The following is a 19,988-nucleotide window of genomic DNA, read 5'->3' on the forward strand; positions in this document are numbered from 1 at the left end:
CCTCCTTGGTTTTTGAGACCCTCCATCACCGTTCTTTAGTCTAACCTTTGCTTCCTCTTGTCCCTGGCATTATCGAACTTGCTATGCAGATTTTTCTGACACCAGCAACGTTGGGTTCTGTGCCCTCCCGGATAGCGAAGAAATACAGGGCTCTTGATCAAGATCTGCTTTTTCTTTGCTCTGATCCTCCTCCAGATTCCATCATTGTGGCAGTGGCTAGGAAGATGCGCTCCTCTATGTCTTCCTCCTCTGCACCTCTGGATAGGTACAGCAAATTGATGGACTCCATGGGTAGAAAGATGTGCAACACATCAGCATCTTTCATGAAGGTCACCAGTGCCTCCGCTCCGCTGGGGAGATATGATAGATCTTTGTGGGATTCTTTGGGCCGTTTTGTGGACAAACTCCCTAAAGAAGATCAGCAAGATTTTCGGGAAATACTACAAGAGGGAGGTCTTGTGGCGAATCAGATTATTAGTGCTTCTGCTGATTCATCTGATCTGGCTGCCTACGGGTACTCCAATGGTATCTGTTCAAGGCATTCTGCGTGGCTACGGTTGACTGGCCTTAAGCCTGAGGTACAGCGGAAGATCACCAATCTACCATTCAATGGGTCTTCTCTCTTCGGTCCGCATGCAGACGATGAAATGGCAAAGCTGAAAGGAGAATTGGAAACAGTGAAAACTGTGGGGCTGGAGAAAAAGAGAGAATTTCGCAGGCCTTTTCGCTCCTATGATAAACGCCCTTTAGCAGAGGGGTCAAACTTCTGTGGTCTTTGCAGGGTCATCAACAGCAGCAGAGGTCTCATTTTCACCAACGAAGACCAGGTAGAGGAAGAGGGAACAATAAGCAGCAGACCTCTACCTCAAAGCAACCATCGAAGCAATGAGGGAGTGCATCCTCTAAACACGTTGTCCACTCCAGTAGGAGGAAGTATCGCTGGTCATCTTGAGGAGTGGAAACATATAACTGGCGACAAATTAATGTTACATGTTGTCAAGAATGGATATCTGCTATGATTCAAGACTCCACCACCATCGATTCCTCTGAGTGGAGGACTCCGCTTGTGTCATCCCATTTTACACGAGGAAGTAAACAATCTTCTGCGGAAGAAAACCATAGAGTATGTTCCTATTCATCAGAGGCGCCAGGGGATATACTCTTGATATTTCCTGGTCGAAAAAAGAGGCCCTTCTGTGGAGTACAGACCAATTCTGGACCTACGCATCTTGAACAAATATATCCGCAAAGAAAAGTTTTGGATGCTTGCTCTGCACCAGATCTTCCCTCATTTACATCAAGGAGACTGGATGTGCTCCATAGATCTGCAGGACGCCTATTTTCACATTCCAGTGTCCAGGAAACATTGGAACTTTCTCAGTTTTCAAGTTGCTCTACGCAAATATCAGTTCCGAGTTCTACCATTCGGACTGAAGTAAGCCCCATGGACTTTTTCAAAGTGCATGGCAGTGGTGCCGGCTTTTCTTCGCAGGCGAAGATTATTAATTTATCCATACCTGGACGACTGGCTTCTGAAGAGTTTTACTCCATCCCTACTTCAGTTGCATCTCTCCTACAGTCTCTAAATTTTTAACAAGCTGGGCCTACGAGTCAATTTAAAAAAATTGATTCTCAACCCGACTCAGAACATTCACTACCTAGGATCGTCGCTAAACACCGTGGAGGCAAGAGTGTGTCCTTCGGTGGAGAGATTTTCATCGATCAGGATGAAATGCCAAGAACTCCTACAGTCTATCCACCCGACGGTCAGACAAGTGTCCTCTCTCCTGGTGACCATGGCTTCCTGCATATTCATCGTCCCCAATGCCCGATTGCACATGCGTCCCCTGCACCAGGCTCTGGAAGACCAGTGGGTGCAAGCATCAGGCAGTTGGGAGGATCGGATTACTCTTCCCCAGTCTACTAAGGGACTCCCTCAGGTGGTGGACAGTGGTGGTACCCGGATCTTCTACAACTCTCCGAGGTCCCACACCGGAGGTTGCCTTGCGTCCGGACCTGCTGTCCAAGAGCCAGGGGAGAGTGTTTCATCCCAACTTTCCTTCGCTCAGGCTGACAGCATGGCTCCTGAAGTCTTGCAGCATGGACACCTAGACTTGCCCGCGGACTGTATGAACATCCTTAAGGCTAAGAGAACTTCTACCAGGGCTTCCTACGCTATCAAGTGGAAGCGTTTCTACATATGGTGCTTGAATAATGATCATGACCCGGTTAGAGGACTAGAACAGATCATTATGCCGAATATTTTATACCTGGCTAAGTCGGGCCTGCAATTCACATCTATTAAGGTACACTTAGCAGCAATTACGGCATATAGGAAATCACCTACGCAGGTTTTTTTTTTTCAAGATGCCAGTGGTGAAAGATTTTCGTAAAGTGTTGAAAAAGGTGTATCTATCAGTACAAGCCCCTTCTCCTCCGTGGGAGCTCAATGTGGTCCTTACCACACTGATGGGAGCACCTTTTGAACTAATACACAAGTCCTCCCTGCAGCACTTGTCTTGGAAAGTGGCCTTCTTGGTGGCTATTACTTCTGCTCGTAGAGTCGGCGAGTTGCAAGCATTGTGCTGTAAGGAACCTTACACTGCGTTTCATTCAAATAGGGTAGTTCTTACTACTCATCCTAGTTTTCTGCCTAAGGTTGTCTCAGATTTCCACATTAATTAGGGAGGGTATCACTTTACCTACTTTTTTCTCTAATCCTTCTACTCCCCCTGAAAGGGCCTTACACTCCTTAGATCTTAAGAAAGTGTTGAAGTTTTATCTGGACAAGACTAAAGATATAAGAAAGACGGACCGACTATTTGTCAATTACGGTCCTATTAATACTGGTTTAGCAGCATCTAAGAGGTCCATTTCAAGGTGGATAGTCTCCTGCATTTCTTTGGCCTATCAGTTGGCTAATAAATCTCTTCAGGGAAGGCCTACAGCACATTCAACCAGAGGAAAGGCCCCTACTACGGCCCTCCTCTACAGCTACATGGCGGTCTGTTCATACTTTTTCTCGCCATTACTGCTTAGATTCAGATTCTCAGGCAGATGCTCTAGTGGGTCGGGCATCTCTGAGAAACCGGTTTGGTTGATTGTCTGTTTTCAACTATATGATTGTCTTTTTATTTCTAGTGCTGTATTGCTCGTCAGCGAGGTGTGGGGTATGGGCTTACTATTCTATTCACTGCTTATGACTTTTGATGAGTATCCCCTGGAAGAGAAGGATACGTTACTTACCTGTAATCCTAGTTCTCTTCCAGGGGTATAATCATCAAAGTCATAAGCACCCCTCCCGCCTCCCCGGACAAGCAATGTGAGTACAAGATTTAAATTGTTTCAATACGCCTTTACAAAACGAACCAACCTAACTGTCACCTGTAGGGTATGCTGGGAGCAGAGTGTTCCCTGAGGTTCTTAAAGGCAAAGTGCTTAGATTATTGTAAGCCTTAAAGGCAAGGTGCCAGTTGTCTTTTCTGTACTACAACAGTTATTCTTACGCAGCCTATGGGCCAAACTGCCTGCTATTACCTATTCTTCCTTATTTTGGAAAATAAAGGAGTCTTGTTTTAAACCATCATAGTGTATGGTCTCTAAGCAGTCTTGAGAGACTTATTGTTATACAAGTAAAACTGGTATAATCTCGGCTGTTTGCCCTATTTGTTTTAGACTGTTGGATGGGGTTGCATATTTACATATATGTAGGTATGCATACATCTGTAGGTGTATGGGGTTTAAAGTTTTTATTTATTTTATGATCTGGGCATACACCTATATATGTATGACAATATATTTATGTGTGTATATATATATATATATAATCTCACAATCCAAGTCTCTCCCTTTACAAAGAAAACACACAGGCTGCTTTCTGGATGCTAAAGTGTTCTTTATTTAAGGCACAGAATCTGGTAGCTGCCTACCGACGCGTTTCGCCACTAAGGCTTGGTCACGGTAAAATCCATTTGTGCTAGGTGCTATTTACATACCAAATAGTTTGCATAGAAACAGGACTAGTACTGGTCACTTTGCTAGGAAATTGTGGCAGACAGCTTGGATTGATAAAGATGCATATATCGCACATGTTGCCACGATTTAACATTATGCTGTGCATTTTAAACAATTATACATGAAATATCTTGCCCCAGTGGGCTAGTGTTGATTGTTATCACGCAATGTACATTTAGCTGTTTCATCCATAACATCTCGCCCAAGTGGGCATAAATAAATCTGCACAATGTCCGCCCAGATTGGGCATTTTTATCGTAGACAACATACAGCAATTATGTTAATACTCAATTCCACAATTTCCGGATATTTCACTGGATCCTAAATTCGTTTGGAGAGGTTGATCACAGTCATTTTATTCCTCTTTTTGCTCTTGTCAGCATGGGTGCGGGTGTATTGGAATCGTCTTTTCTTTCTTCTCCTTGCTTTTTGGTTTCTCTGAATCCTCCGGCTTTGCCTCGAAAGTTTCGTCCTCGGCCCCTGCGAAAATCCTGATCCTCATGCCCTCCTTGCGGATTTTGTTTGGCTTTATTCAGCATTTGGAATTGTGTGAGGAAATTGATCTGTCCTCTACCTCCTCCACAAGTTGGTGTTCTCACTGCACCTCCTGGTGCATCGGAAAGATTTCCATCGGACGCATCACTTTCTTCAGGGGCAGTGCTGTCACCCTCCACTGTAACATTCGCTTTAGTGCTCTCATTTAGGTTAGCGTTTGCTTTCTGGAATAGATAATCGTATTTTTTGTGAAATGTCAGAGTTCTGCCCGTTTGGTAATCTTTAAAATCTCTAATACATTTTCGTTGTTTTTTGGCGGTGATGTCATCTTCAAGTTTCTTTAAACGCCCTTCTAGTTTAGTCATAAACTCCTGGATTTTCTCCTGCGTGGTTAAAGTCGCCAACTCTGTTAGCGTTACATCAATCTGCTCCAACAACTTTGCTCTATCTTTAATTGCAAATTTAATGAGAATTCGCATCATTGTAGCGGAACATACCTTTGAGTTACATGACCACTCCTCCAACATCTCCGGGTCAGGGTTCTCGAATGTCGGAATAGTGTATATTCTCAAGCCTCTCGGCACTCGCTTTACATCCAGATATTTCTGCGGAGATTCGGCTTCCCACCATTTCGCTACTTCTTTACGATACAATTTATCCAGTTTCTCGAACAGTTGCTGTATTTTGACCTCATTACTCAATAATGAATGTTCATTTTGTGGTTGATCATCATTGTTAGTTCCATTTACAGTCTCAGTAAAAAAGAGACGGTCTGATACCTCTTTCCTCTTCGCTTCAAAGCGAGCCGCCATTTCCGTGCCTTATCTTTGGTTATTGCGCTGAGCCCAGCGCGTTCCGCATCCAGACGTGGGAGAATGATATTGTTCCCGTTCAACTTCACTCCGCTAGCTGGGCTCAGCGCAATAACCAAAGATAAGGCACGGAAATGGCGGCTCGCTTTGAAGCGAAGAGGAAAGAGGTATCAGACCGTCTCTTTTTTACTGAGACTGTAACTGGAACTAACAATGATGATCAACCACAAAATGAACATTCATTATTGAGTAATGAGGTCAAAATACAGCAACTGTTCGAGAAACTGGATAAATTGTATCGTAAAGAAGTAGCGAAATGGTGGGAAGCCGAATCTCTGCAGAAATATCTGGATGTAAAGCGAGTGCCGAGAGGCTTGAGAATATACACTATTCCGACATTCGAGAACCCTGACCCGGAGATGTTGGAGGAGTGGTCATGTAACTCAAAGGAATGTTCCGCTACAATGATGCGAATTCTCATTAAATTTGCAATTAAAGATAGAGCAAAGTTGTTGGAGCAGATTGATGTAACGCTAACAGAGTTGGCGACTTTAACCACGCAGGAGAAAATCCAGGAGTTTATGACTAAACTAGAAGGGCGTTTAAAGAAACTTGAAGATGACATCACCGCCAAAAAATAACGAAAATTTATTAGAGATTTTAAAGATTACCAAACGGGCAGAACTCTGACATTTCACAAAAAATACGATTATCTATTCCAGAAAGCAAACGCTAACCTAAATGAGAGCACTAAAGCGAATGTTACAGTGGAGGGTGACAGCACTGCCCCTGAAGAAAGTGATGCGTCGGATGGAAATCTTTCCGATGCACCAGGAGGTGCAGTGAGAACACCAACTTGTGGAGGAGGTAGAGGACAGATCACTTTCCTCACACAATTCCAAATGCTGAATAAAGCCAAACCAAATCAGCAAGGAGGGCATGAGGATCAGGATTTTCGCAGGGGCCGAGGACGAAACTTTTGAGGCAAAGCCGGAGGATTCAGAGGAACCAAAAAGCAAGGAGAAGAAAGAAAAGACGATTCCAATACACCCGCACCCATGCTGACAAGAGCAAAAAGAGGAATAAAATGACTGTGATCAACCTCTCCAAACGAATTTAGGATCCAGTGAAATATCCGGAAATTGTGGAATTGAGTATTAACATAATTGCTGAATGTTGTCTACGATAAAAATGCCCAATCTGGGCGGACATTGTGCAGATTTATTTATGCCCACTTGGGCGAGATGTTATGGATGAAACAGCTAAAATGTACATTGCGTGATAACAATCAACACTAGCCCACTGGGGCAAGATATTTCATGTATAATTGTTTAAAATGCACAGCATAATGTTAAATCGTGGCAACATGTGCGATATATGAATCTTTATCAATCCAAGATGTCTGCCACAATTTCCTAGCAAAGTGACCAGTACTAGTCCTGTTTCTATGCAAACTATTTGGTATGTAAATAGCACCTAGCACAAATGGATTTTACCGTGACCAAACCTTAGTGGCGAAACGCGTCGGTAGGCAGCTACCAGATTCTGTGCCTTAAATAAAGAACACTTTAGCATCCAGAAAGCAGCCTGTGTGTTTTCTTCGTAAAGGGAGAGACTTGGATTTTGATTTAAAGGGTGTCCGGCACCCGCACAGGCTCGCCGCAACTTAGAAACCAGGAACAGCCGGGAAAAGTTGGTTATATATATATATATATATTTATATATATTTTGCTATATGCTCCGGGATCCTGCTCGAGGGCGGGGATAATTCACTGCTTATGACTTTGATGAGTATACCCCTGGAAGAGAACTAGGATTACAGGTAAGTAACTTATCCTGACTGACAGTATGGTACTGTACCCACTTTACACCCTCCTGGATAAGCCTTAGCTGCTCTCCACAGCTACCCTTTGAGAGCCTTGGTTATCAGGAACCACTATCACTAAGGGTTGCTTGGACTGGTCCAGGGTGCTCACCAATAGGTGTACACCATATACTGAGCTAGCCTCCTACCGTGGGGTTTTCTTGAGCTGCATATGTGGACTTTCCCATAGCGCTCATTGTTTCTCAGTATTAAGCAGCCTGATCAACCTTCTTTCCCCAAATAAATCAGTTGGTGTTTTTGGCTGTCACAGTTCTGCTCCCTTATTTCTGTTAATACTTGTGTCCATTCTGTAGGAGCAAGATTCTCCTATATTCACTGACCTCTGTGTGTTCATCACTTTCAGGAGCTGGTGCCGACTTTGTGATGCTGGGAGGCATGTTTGCTGGGCACACAGAGTGCGGGGGGGAAACCATTGAGAAGAATGGGAAAAAATACAAGCTTTTCTACGGGATGAGCTCAGAGACGGCAATGAAACGCCATGCTGGAGGCGTTGCAGACTACAGGTAATCAACATGAAATCGCCAGATTGGCATACATTGACAGACTTCATACACTGGGATCACAAGACAACCATAGTGCGTTAGGCAGAACTGGAGTACAGTTGTGGCTCTGAAAACAAAACTTCACATAGCAAGAGTACTGTTCAAAAAGGGCCATACATGTTGAGCCTTGGATACAGACGGATATATGTAGCCAACAGTGCCATCCAGATGCATATAGAGGAATCTGACAAAGCCAAAGCTCAGCAGCCATCCGATGGAGTGCCATATTTAGAACTAGCGTTCCGCTGAAATAGGCCTGGGGCTTTTAATAAACGGGATATTTTGGCCATAAACAACATGTATAAATAGACAAGATAACCACTGTGGCCCTTGATAGAACATCAGAGTATTTTCTTAAGGTACACAAATCAGTTGTGGCCTTATTGTGGAGAATCATATAGACTTACAGTAAAGTTCACAAAATGTAGTCATTTTAAAGCACATAAGCTGTGATCATTGTCACTGCACAGTTTAATTGTTTTCAAATAGTTCATATGTGAATAGATAGTGCTTGTAAAAGCGAATGTTTCATAATGCACTCTGGTGGTAGAGAAAAAGTACATAATGCTTTGCAGCAGATAGTAAGTGCAAGGTAAGTTAGGGTGGAGAAGCATCAAAATAATTGGTGTCCGAACCCCTTTCAGAGGGCCATGGAGCAAACGGGTTACCAGACCCAACTGTGGGGGTTGGAGCATTTTACTTTTGAGATCCCGGAGCTTGACTTCAGTCAATCAGGGTTTATAATGTGCTGCAAATCACCCGATAGGGTATACCGGCGCTTGCAAGTCTCGGAGGCTTATTCGTGCAGTCAAGTGTTGGGAGCCATTCGGAATTCCAGAAGTGGGGTGATGGTCTGGAGTTGCTTGGGGAGTCTGTTCCAGGTCGTGATGGTCCGGAGTTGTATGGGGAGGCTGTGCCACGTTTTGATGTGATTTGGGAGAAAGAGGGTCCTCCACTTCTGCATCTGTAGATGCGGGGAGTATGGGCAAGTGAGAGGGAGGAGGAGCGTAGTCTCATTAACGGTTGGTGGAAGTTCAGGTGGTGGTTAATGTAGGGGTGTCCTTTGTTGTATAGAGCCTGGTGTGCGTGGGACAGCTGCTCGAATTGGCACATCTCCTGTAAAGGGAGCCAGTGCAGTTGCCTATGAAGGGGTGTGATGTGGGTTCGTTGGGAAAGGCCGAGGTTGAGTGTGGCTGTGAAGGTCTGTATAATCTAATATGAAGTCTATGTAGGAGGTGTGTGGCAATTCCTACCTAAAAGGCATTGCTGTAGTCCAGACGTTTGGTGATAATGGAATTTGTTACAGTGCATCTCATGTGTCAGGGTAGCAACTTGAAGATCTTCAGAAGCATTTGCAGAGTGAGGAAGCAGGCGGAGGAGACGATATGTGATTTCATGGTGAGCGTGTCGTCAATGATGATTCTGAGGTTTCTGGTGTGGGTGGAGGGAGTGGGTGTGGGTCCTAGGTCTGATGGCCACCAGGAGTCAATCCATTTGTTGCTGCTGTTGTCGAAGATTGGTACTTCTGTCTTGTCTGTGTTCAGCTGCGGACAGTTGTTCTTCATCCAGTCGGGGACGCTTGTCATGCATCTGTGGAAGTTGGTTCTCGTGGTGGTGGGGTCGTCGGTGAGGGAGAGGATGAGTTTGCTATCATCTGCATAGGAAATTATGTTGCGGCCATGGGATCTGACAACGTTGGCCAGCAGGGTCATATATGCATTGAAGACCGTGGGTCTGATCCCTGGGTGACACCACAGGTGATCTCCTTGGGTTCGGAGGTGAAATGTGGGTGATGGATCCTCTGTGTAATGGAGTCTTTCAATGAGCATGTGGTGGTATATGGTGTCCAAGGCTCCCGAGAGGTCGAGGAGGATCAGAGCTGCTGTTTTTCCTCGGTCGAGGAGAGTTCAGGTGTTGTCGTGGCTGCGATCAGGGCGGTTTCAATTCTGTGATTGCGGAGGAAGCCATATTGGGAGGCGTCGAGAAGCTGGTTCTACTCAGGTGTGTCATGAGTTGCTTATTTATGATCTTTTCCTGTACCTTCATTGGGAGTGGGAGCAAGGAGATTGCCTGGTAGTTTTTGAGTTTGTTGGGGTTGGCGGAGGCTTTTTTGAGTAGTGGTCTGACTTTGGCATGTTTCCAGGCGCCAGGAAATGTTGCGGAAAATCCACGCAGAAAGACCCTCATATGGTCATTGTAATTTTCTAGATGACCCAGGCCAGACACAGTTACAGCCGCTGAGGTGCTTATACTATGTTTCCAAGGTAGCTCTCACCACCATTTGAATATAAAATGTTAACGTCTACTCCATCAGGGTTTCCAGTACTTCTAGCCGGTGTTGCTGCACCATTTCAGTCTAGTGATCAAGATGCCCAAATCGCATAAAAAAAGAAAAGGAACACCTATTTTGCTCCGTGTAGAAACAGCCATTGGTTCTGGCACTTCTAAGTCGCAAAGGTGACGCTCTCTTCCATGCTCACCTTTCAGAGTGTCCTATGAAAGAGATATGTACTTTGCACAAAGCATTAATCAGATGCGCTACAAACGTGAATATTCAGTTTGAGACACCAGAAATCTCTCGATTGTGGAAACACATCAATAAAGGTATCTGGCTGAACCACTTCTGCCTCTAGTACCACGATTAGCAGAACATTTAAAAGAGACATTTCTTACAACTATGTCAGATACAGTGACTCCACAACCACTAATGAAGTATAAGCATCCTGAGCAGGTACTGGTGTTTAAGGGGTAACCGTAGACTATTTTCCGGGATTGTGTCTGCAGTAAGGCAGAGCACCATGCACCTACTTTGAAAACAACAGTACCCCCAAATAGAGAAGAGTAAAAGGCAGGACATTGTAAACAGTAAGATGTGTAGTTCTGCAGGTACTGATGTTACAGATGGCAAGGTCTAAAGCTCCTCTGGGACACTGCAATAGAATTTTATGAGTCAATAAAGCTTTTTGTTGAAAAATTAAAAATACTTCATTTTACTTATTTATACATTGTTTATTCCACATAATTTACAGTAAAAGTTTAAATATCTATAAAACATTTAAATAATTTATAAGGATTATAGCATATAGTAGCCAAATTAGCCGAGTAAAATAGAGCAATTGGGTCAGACCACTTTTCAGTCTCTTGTTTAAACAAAATAAGTACAATTTATTGTTGACGTTGGGATACTATTCCAAGACAAGGAACAAATCTTGCGTTGGGGAGTAATAAGGGGTACAGTTTCGACTTAGTGATTTAGACTAATGGCAAAGTCCAGACCTCCCTTTCAAACATATGTCACCCCGAAAGCAGACTTGTCGCGACCTAAGGCAGGGTGCTGTATATTTAAAAGTATGACATATATTGTTGTCTTACCTAACATTAAAAACCCCAAATTGTCGTTTTTACTCTGGAAAGCTAGTAGCTCCATTGGTGAGTATAGGGTTACATGCTGACAACTCAGCAGTGCTGTCTCCTGAATGGGACTACTAAAGTTGGAACTTCAAGGTATCAAATAATAGTTACATTAAACCCAACTTGGTGCCCGAGTCAAACGTAATGTAACTTTCAAGTAACAGGCAACTTATCCAGTATTATGGGTATCTTTCATAGATTCACATGCCTGAATCATTTCCCGTCGTCGGGGTGGGAGTCCCCGGTAAATAATTATAGTAATGTCACATGGACATATACTTAGTACTAGGCCAGAGGCCTCACATTTGTAGCCTATCTAGGTCCTTATGTAAAAAGGACCAAACTTTGGCCAGTAGCCAATCAGCCCTTATCACCCTCCTGACCTTCCTGGAAGGAGCCCTTGTCCCTCAGATTTTCTACCGCACGTCGTGCTGAAGGGAGTCTCCACTGAGCTCTGCTCAGGTTTTTTCCTATATCTTTGGATTTTATCCTTTTATTCTTAAAAAAGGGATTTTTTGATAGTTATTATGGCTACTACTCCTAAAAAAGGGCTTTTTAGACCCTGTGCCTCTTGTAGTAAAATGAGGTTACATATAGAGGACAAGCATGAAGATTGCCTGTATTGCCTCTATCCTCAGCATTCTGCCAAGGAATGTAAGATTTGTCGCACTCTCCCGGTCAAGACGTTGAAGGACAGGGAAGGGCGCCTGCTTCTGTGGCTCCAGAGACTAAAGAACAAAGAGCAGGTAGTCTCCTCAGGTGAGAGCGAGTGTTCCTTCAGGAGCTTCCACTCCGCTCCTAAAAGGCCTAGACAGACATCTCCAGTTCAGTCTGTGGCGCCTCCTCACAAGAAGCCAAAGTCCATGGAGAGTCATCCTAAGGTCATGCCTTCACTTCAGATGACAGACTTCAAGAAGCCTGCTATAATGTCGTCTAGCCTGCCTGTGACATTATCGACAGTCTCCATTTCGACTTCCACAGCGTCTACTTTCTCCATGGCATCGACTACTTCCACGTCGTCGACGATGGGTAGGTCAATACCCTCTGTAATTCCAGTCACAAAACAGTCGACGTCGCTTTCGACGGCGCTCCCGTCGTCGTCTACTTCAACGTCGACGAAGGCGAAGCTTCCAGCGTCGACGAAAATTCCATCGTCGACGAAGACTTCCTCGTCGACGAAGATTCCATCGTCGACGAGTATACAGCCGTCGACAAAGATACAGCCGTCGACGAAGACTTCCTCGTCGTCGAGGATTCCGTCGACGAAGTCGTCGACGCCACCGTCGACGACGCCACCGTCGACGAGACCGTCGACGACAACACCACCGTCGACGAGACCGACGACGCCGTCGTCGTTGACGGCATCGTCATCGACGGCTACAGTGTCGGCGCCGCCGTTGACGAAGACATCGTCGTCGACGAGTACTTCAATGGCGTCAATGCAGTCGAGGAAAACACCTGGAACATCATCAAAAGTGGTGGATGCTCCACCGTCGACGAATAAGGGCTCTCCCTCATTGAAGTGTATATATACACGGTTTAAAATGTCATCATGTTTGGTTACACCAGAGATGACTTCACCCAGCAAGGTCCAACAGCTGTTGCCAACGCAGTTTTTAGAAACAGAAGATCCTGAAGACCACATGTTTCCCATAGCATCCAGTCCCTCTCATCTCAACATCAAAGTTCATGAGAGTTCGGACTATGAAGATTTTGAGGAAATTACAGTTCAGGAGACAGTTCAACAGCATACTACTGTTCAACCTATGGTGTGCCTTCCAGCTTCAATTGTTTCTGACCTCCAATTTCTTATTTCAGACTATAAACAAAGATTTCCATCATCTTCTCCTGCCTCTGGTGTACAGGTACCACAGGAAACAACAACTCCTACACATAGACAGCGGCCACCCCCGCGAGATGTGCATCAGGAGCAAGAGACATTTCCACCTCATATCTCTACGGATGAGGATGAATATGAGGAGGAAGTGAGAAATGATGAGGCCCAAGATGAAGAAGGCGAAATACATGATGACGATGATATGGATTCTGATGATAATGCTAACCCAGATCCAATATCCCCAGACCAAGTACAGGACGATTCAACCCCTGAGGACTTAGGGGGATTCCATAATATCGTAGGAAGAGCGGCTGCAAGGTTCAACATCCAAATAGCATCGGAAACGAAGGACTGCTTTCTTCATGATTTCAAAGAACCCTTCAGGAGATCAGCTCGCTCCATTCCAGTAATCGATTATATATGGGAGCAAGGACAAAAAATAATGAAAACTCCTCTCTCTCTCTCATTCCAGTGCCGGCTAGACTTGAAAAGAAATACAAAGCCCCAGACACTGCACCCGCATGTTTGACTGGTCAAACTAAACCTGATTCAGTTATATCTCAGGCCGCTCAGCGGAAGTCCAGCAATCCGTCAGTGACTATGACCGCGCCTCCTGATAAAGAAGGAAGAAAGCTTGATGCCGTTGGCAAGAGATTTTCCTCCATGTCCGCCCTATCAATCAGGGCTGAAAATTCTCTGGCATTACTAGGTCGCTATAATCGACAGATATGGGCAGATATAGCCCCATATCTGGGGGCGATTCCAGAAGACCAGAAAGAAGAGGTTAAAAAGATTTTGCTGGAGGGTGAACGCTCTGCTTCAGAGATGATAGAGGTAGCCCTGGATATTGCTTCCACAGGGTTCCGTCAATTGGCGGGAGCAGCAGTTTTAAGGCGCCAGGGCTGGCTTAAAGCCACAGCATTCCGGCCTGAAGTGCAAGCCAAAGTTCTCGACATGCCTTTTGATGGGGAGCGCCTTTTCGGTGAACATATTGACGACATGCTGCAAGGCATTAAGAAGGATACCGAAACGGCGAAAGCCCTAGGCACTCTACAATTCAAGCAGAATTCCTTTCGAGGCTCCAGAGGTCGAGGACAACAGTCTCGTGGCAACTATCAGGGTTACAAGTCCTCTTATACTTCTTCCCAGCAGTACAAACCTCAATATCAGCAGAGGCAACAACAACAAGGACAATCCTCATATAACAAGTCGTCCTTTCGAGGAAGAGGGGGAAAGAAAGACAATAACAGACGTCAATGACTGCTTTCTCCAGCTGGCCTCCACCTCTTCTCCACAGTTCGTAGTTGGAGGAAAAATTACCAACTTCCTTCACAATTGGAAGAAAATTACTACAGATCGTTGGGTGTTGCAGTTAGTCCGCTTCGGACACACTCTGGAGTTTGTGGAGCATCCTCCTCCAAATCCACCATGTCCGGCGCAACACAAAAATCTAAACATACTTCAACAGGAACTCTCGCTAATGCTTCAGAAAAAAGCAGTGGAAAGAGTTCCTCGAGAACAAAAGGGGAGAGGATTCTACTCCCGATTTTTCCTGATCAGAAAAAAGGAGAAGAAGCAGTGGAGACCGATACTGGATTTGAGAAACCTAAACAAATACCTCAAGAAGCAGTCTTTTCGTATGGTTACCCTCCAGGAGGTATTACACCTACTCAATTCAAAAGACTATATGGTATCCTTGGACCTCCAGGATGCCTATTTTCATATCCTCATTCACAAGAGTCATCGACAATATCTGAGGTTTGCAGTGGCAGGCAGGCACTACCGGTTCAGAGTATTACCATTCGGCCTAAAGTCAGCTCCACGCATCTTTACGAAGTGTCTGTCTCCGGTAGCAGCATACCTTCGCCAGCATCATCATCAAGTCTTTCCCTACCTGGACGACTGGCTTGTCAAAGCTCCTACTCGGACAGAGGTGACCAAGTCCTCTACCGCCTGCCTTCGTCTCTTCGAGAACTTAGGCCTGACGCTCAACCAGGAAAAGTCAAATCTACGTCCATCACAACGTCTCAATTTCCTAGGAGCGACATTGGATACACAACAGGAGAAAGCCTTCCCTTCCAGGGAACGTCAGGTCAAGCTGAGAACACTGGCCGTCCAAATTCAGACCAAAAAGAGAGTCAAGGTTTGACTCTTCAAGTCATTGCTAGGAATGATGTCTTCCAACATATTTCTCATTCCGCATTGTCGCCTCCACATGCGACCTCTACAGGAAGCTTTAACAAATCAGTGGATCCAAAGTACAGGATCCTTCGACGACTGGATCAAGATCACTCAGGTCATGAAAAAGGCTCTGAGATGGTGGCTTCTGGGCGACAATTTGAACAAAGGCCTTCCTTTTCTACTACCAGTCTCCCCTTATGTCATAACCACGGACGCATCACTGGAAGGATGGGGAGCGTTCCTTCAGGAATTGCAAGTACACGGTCAGTGGTCAGTGGCAGAAAAACAACTCCACATCAATTTGCTAGAGTTACGAGCAGTACGCTTAGCTCTTCGGGCATTTCTACCCCGAATCAGGAGCTTCCCGGTGCTTGTGAGGACGGACAACACCACGACAATGCACTACTTAAACAAACAGGGAGGTACTCGATCCAAAACGTTGTCTCGCGAATCTCAGCAAATTTGGAAGTGGCTGCTCCAGCACAACATTTCACTGAGGGCAGAGTATGTTCCAGGAGTAGACAACACCCTGGCAGACTCGCTAAGCAGACAGCGCTCAATTTGCCACGAGTGGGAGCTCGACCAGATGACGCTCGACTCAGTGTTCTCCCGTTGGGGCAAGCCTCACCTGGATCTCTTTGCGACGGAAACGAATGCGAAATGCCAACATTACGCAAGCTGGCTTCCCCAGAAGAGGTCCCTAGGGAATGCCTTTTCGATGACATGGTGCAAAGTCTTTGCTTACGCCTTTCCACCGTTTCCCCTGATCCCAAGGGTTCTCAGGAAATTGAAAGCAGAGAGTTGTACCATGATCCTGATAGCCCCAGCGTGGCCGCGCCAGCACTGGTATACAGAACTACACCTTCTATCGCTGGAACCTCCAATTTTATTCAGGACATGCCCACATCTCCTTACAATGAACCAGGGACAAGTCCAACATCCGGATCCAGCATCTCTCAAATTATCGGCTTGGCTCCTGAGTTCAGAGAGTTCCAGAATCTAGATCTTCCACAAGAATGTATAGTCGTTCTAGCCCGGGCCCGGGCTGACAGTACTAATAAGACATATTCCCTTAAGTGGAAAAGGTTCTGTTTGTGGTGTAGGGCTCAGAAATTGCATCCGTTCACTTCTACTCCAGCACAAATTCTGCCCTATTTGCTCCACTTAGCCAATTCAGGGCTGGCACATGCTTCAATAAAAGTCCATCTGGCGGCCATCTCCAGGTTTAGACGTTCTTCGTGTGGCGCTTCACTATGGACCAACAGACTGGTCAAGCAGTTTCTGAAGGGATTATTCAGAACTTTCCCTCCAGTGCGAGCGTCACCACCTACATGGCAACTAAATGTGGTACTGGCTCAACTAATGAAACACCCGTTCGAGCCAATTCACAAAACAGATCTTAAATATTTGTCATGGAAAACGGCTCTACTACTGGCGCTCACGTCAGCAAGGAGAGTGAGTGAACTGCAGGCTTTTTCTGTGCAAGACCCTTTTATCCAGTTTAAGAATGACAGGGTCATTTTAAGGACTAATCCAAAATTTATACCAAAGGTTCCGTCCTCTCTCCATCTCAATGAACCTATTGTCCTGAGATCTTTCTTCCCAAATCCATCATCTGCGGCTGAAAGATCTCTACACTCATTGGACCTCAAGCGATGTCTCAAATTCTACATACACAGGACTGAGCAATTTCGGAAGTCTAACCAATTGTTTGTTGCATTTAGCAGGCCCAGGAAAGGCCTAGCATTGACAAAACAGAGCATTTCCAGATGGATTTCAGCAGCCATTGCATTCTGTCACCAACAGGCGGGCCATCCTCTGCCTTCAAAGGTTCGAGCACACTCCACTAGAGCGGTGGCCACCTCCATGGCGCTCTTTGCTGGGGTACCCATTGTCGACATCTGCAGAGCGGCGACATGGAAGACGCCGCATACGTTCACCAAGCACTACTGCTTGGATTCTGAACTTATGAAGGATGCAGCAGTAGGACAGGCGGTCCTACGTCATCTATTTCATTAGAGGTGAGCCTTCTTCCTATCATCCCGTCTTCCAGGTAATTTATCGCACATTTCTTATCAGGTTGTGAGAATCCTGTAAACTGTGTAACAACTTATGATAAGTTTATTATGTCTTTCAAGATGTATGTGAGAAATGTGCTCATTATTGCTTGCTATTCTGATTCAGGCATGTGAATCTATGAAAGATACCCATAATACTGGATAAGAAATGCGTTACTTACCTGTAACAGCAGTTATCCAGTATTGGTATCTTTCATAGATTCACATGCAACCCACCCGCCTCCCCTGGAAGGGCTCACCTAAGTCTTCTCAGTAGGTACTACTTAGCACGGTGCTTACGAAAATCTGAGGGACAAGGGCTCCTTCCAGGAAGGTCAGGAGGGTGATAAGGGCTGATTGGCTACTGGCCAAAGTTTGGTCCTTTTTACATAAGGACCTAGATAGGCTACTAATGTGAGGCCTCTGGCCTAGTACTAAGTATATGTCCATGTGACATTACTATAATTATTTACCGGGGACTCCCACCCCGACGACGGGGAATGATTCAGGCATGTGAATCTATGAAAGATACCAATACTGGATAACTGCTGTTACAGGTAAGTAACGCATTTCTTTCAGAAAGTTGCCACTCTGTTGCCCAAGTTTTCCAGTGGCCATTTGCAGATAATGGCCTCAAGACAGCCATCTGCCCCCCAGGAAATGAAGCAATAGAGGCCTCCCACTGGAAAAGGTGTCACCTCACCCTGGCAGGAAGCCACTCTAGGTGTAAACCCAAAAGGCGAGCTTGAGACGGAAAGCTGCAGTTGAAGGGCAAATTGTGGACACACACTAGACTGCTCTTTTGCTCTGGTGACTGGGACAGAGAGGGAAAAGCAATTACCAACCCATTTTACTGTGGTTGTGTAGCTACACTTCTAGGGTGAACTGCTAAGCTGTACACACATCTTGTGAGTGGGCAGAATGATGCATGCAGAGATAGCTTGATGTCACACATCGTTGGAAGTCGTCATACGGCGAAAATGGGTCTACTAGCCCATTGGAAAGTAACAGCACATCCACCAACGGCACTTTCTGGGAATAAATATGGCACCCAGATGTCAGATCACATCTGCACTAAATAGAGGACCAAAGAAGGAATGCCCTACTGTTCCCTGGATGTGTCAAGGAGAGGCTGCACCAAAGAAGGACGGCACCTGAGGCAACTGTGCCTGTGGTGCCTGGCTGGTGAGAAAGTTATCCATGGGCCACATACAGAAGAGGTGAACTCCATGAGTCAGTTGGCTGACTTCCTATTTCAGTTACAGGGCCACAAAAGCTGAAGTAGCCCGCATGGCAAGTCAGTAGTCACAGGTGCTTGACGGCCGATGTGCAGCATGGGAGACAGAGTCCTGATGCTCAAAAGTTACACCTGAGTTTGTTGGGCCCGGGAGATTAATCGGAGTGCAGTATTTTGGAAAGAAGTTGCGGCAGCCAGATAAGTAAACCTTTTTTATTCCAGCAAGACATAAGAGTAACGATGCCCAACCTCCTTCTCTGGTTTCCCCAACTGTTCTCCCTTCTCGAACCCCCAACATGTGGAAGTTCCAGTACACACATCACGAATAGAACCAAACACATCTTTCTCCTATACAGATGAAAAACTAAAAACACTAAAAGCAAATGAATGTAAGAATTAATTACCAACAACTTTTCATGAACAAAAATAAATAAATGGAATGGTAACATGTTATTTCACCTACTGATACATTACATAGAAAACTTTGATGAACCCTTAGACAAAATTCTAGAACACTTAACTCGCACAAAATCTCCTACTTTTACATTGAGTTGTCTTGTACAAGGCTGAATGTATTTCTCTTGAGCTTCTACTCTCTTCTTACTAGCATCTTGTAACTTGGTTATTGGTACACTGAACGCACCCATCCACCCTCTTAACATTTTTGTAGAAGGAACCCAACCTCTGAGTAAAGCGAAAGGAGAAACCCCTGTGTCAGTGTTAGGAGTAGTGCGTACAGCCCACAATACATTTTTAAGTTCCTTTTTACAATTAAGATTACTAGCCTTGGAGAGTTGTATGTTCACTTTGATTACTCTATTAAACCTCACCACAAGGCCATTACTCCTAGGGTGATAGAGGGATATTTTGGTATGCTTTATGTCTATGAATTTTAAAAATTCTTCCAATTCTGAGGAAGTGAATTGGAAACCATTATCAGACCTTGCAACAAGGAATTCTAGCAATTCTACGACACTAGAAGTCGAGGGAAACTTTACAAATTTTAATTCTGGTCAACGACTATAATAATCCATAACAACAATACAATATTCTGAAACACCATGATCTGATAACTTCAAAGGACCAATGATATCAATAGCCAATTTAGACCATGGCTTTGGAGGAACTTCCTCAGCTTGAATAGGACTGGGAACAGTCACCTGAGTTTTGTCACTGATGGCACATTGCAAACAATCTCTCACAAAATGTTCAACATGTTTATCAAGACCAGGCCACCAGAACTGTTCCCTGATCCTCCTCTTCATAGCACATATGCCTATATGGAACTACAAGAGAAGTAGAACGAAATATAAAGTCATCAATTATTGATAACTCATCAAAAACATGTTTGAATTTACCAATGGAATCATCCAGAGAAGATTGATTGCTCCACCCTGTATGAATCATCTCAATCACTTTCTTGATATCCTCGTCACAGGAATATGCATCTCTCCATTCACCTTTCAAAATGGCACCACATGACTCAGAAATGGCAAAACAAAATACATCACCTTCAT

General features: G+C 44.9%; 1 protein-coding gene across 1 annotated transcript in view; it reads left to right on the top strand.

Annotated features, from left to right (window-relative positions):
* The window catches only part of GMPR2 (guanosine monophosphate reductase 2), a 288,749-nt gene that overhangs the window by 159,381 nt on the left and 109,380 nt on the right, over positions 1-19,988 (top strand). Inside the window, exon 9 of the mRNA XM_078644940.1 lies at positions 7,550-7,709. Within this exon, the coding sequence (XP_078501066.1) occupies positions 7,550-7,709 (160 nt within the window). The remainder of the gene's footprint in view (positions 1-7,549; positions 7,710-19,988) is intronic.

Source organism: Lissotriton helveticus, chromosome 5_1 (assembly GCF_964261635.1).
Source record: "Lissotriton helveticus chromosome 5_1, aLisHel1.1, whole genome shotgun sequence".
NCBI classification, from domain to species: Eukaryota; Metazoa; Chordata; class Amphibia; order Caudata; family Salamandridae; genus Lissotriton; species Lissotriton helveticus.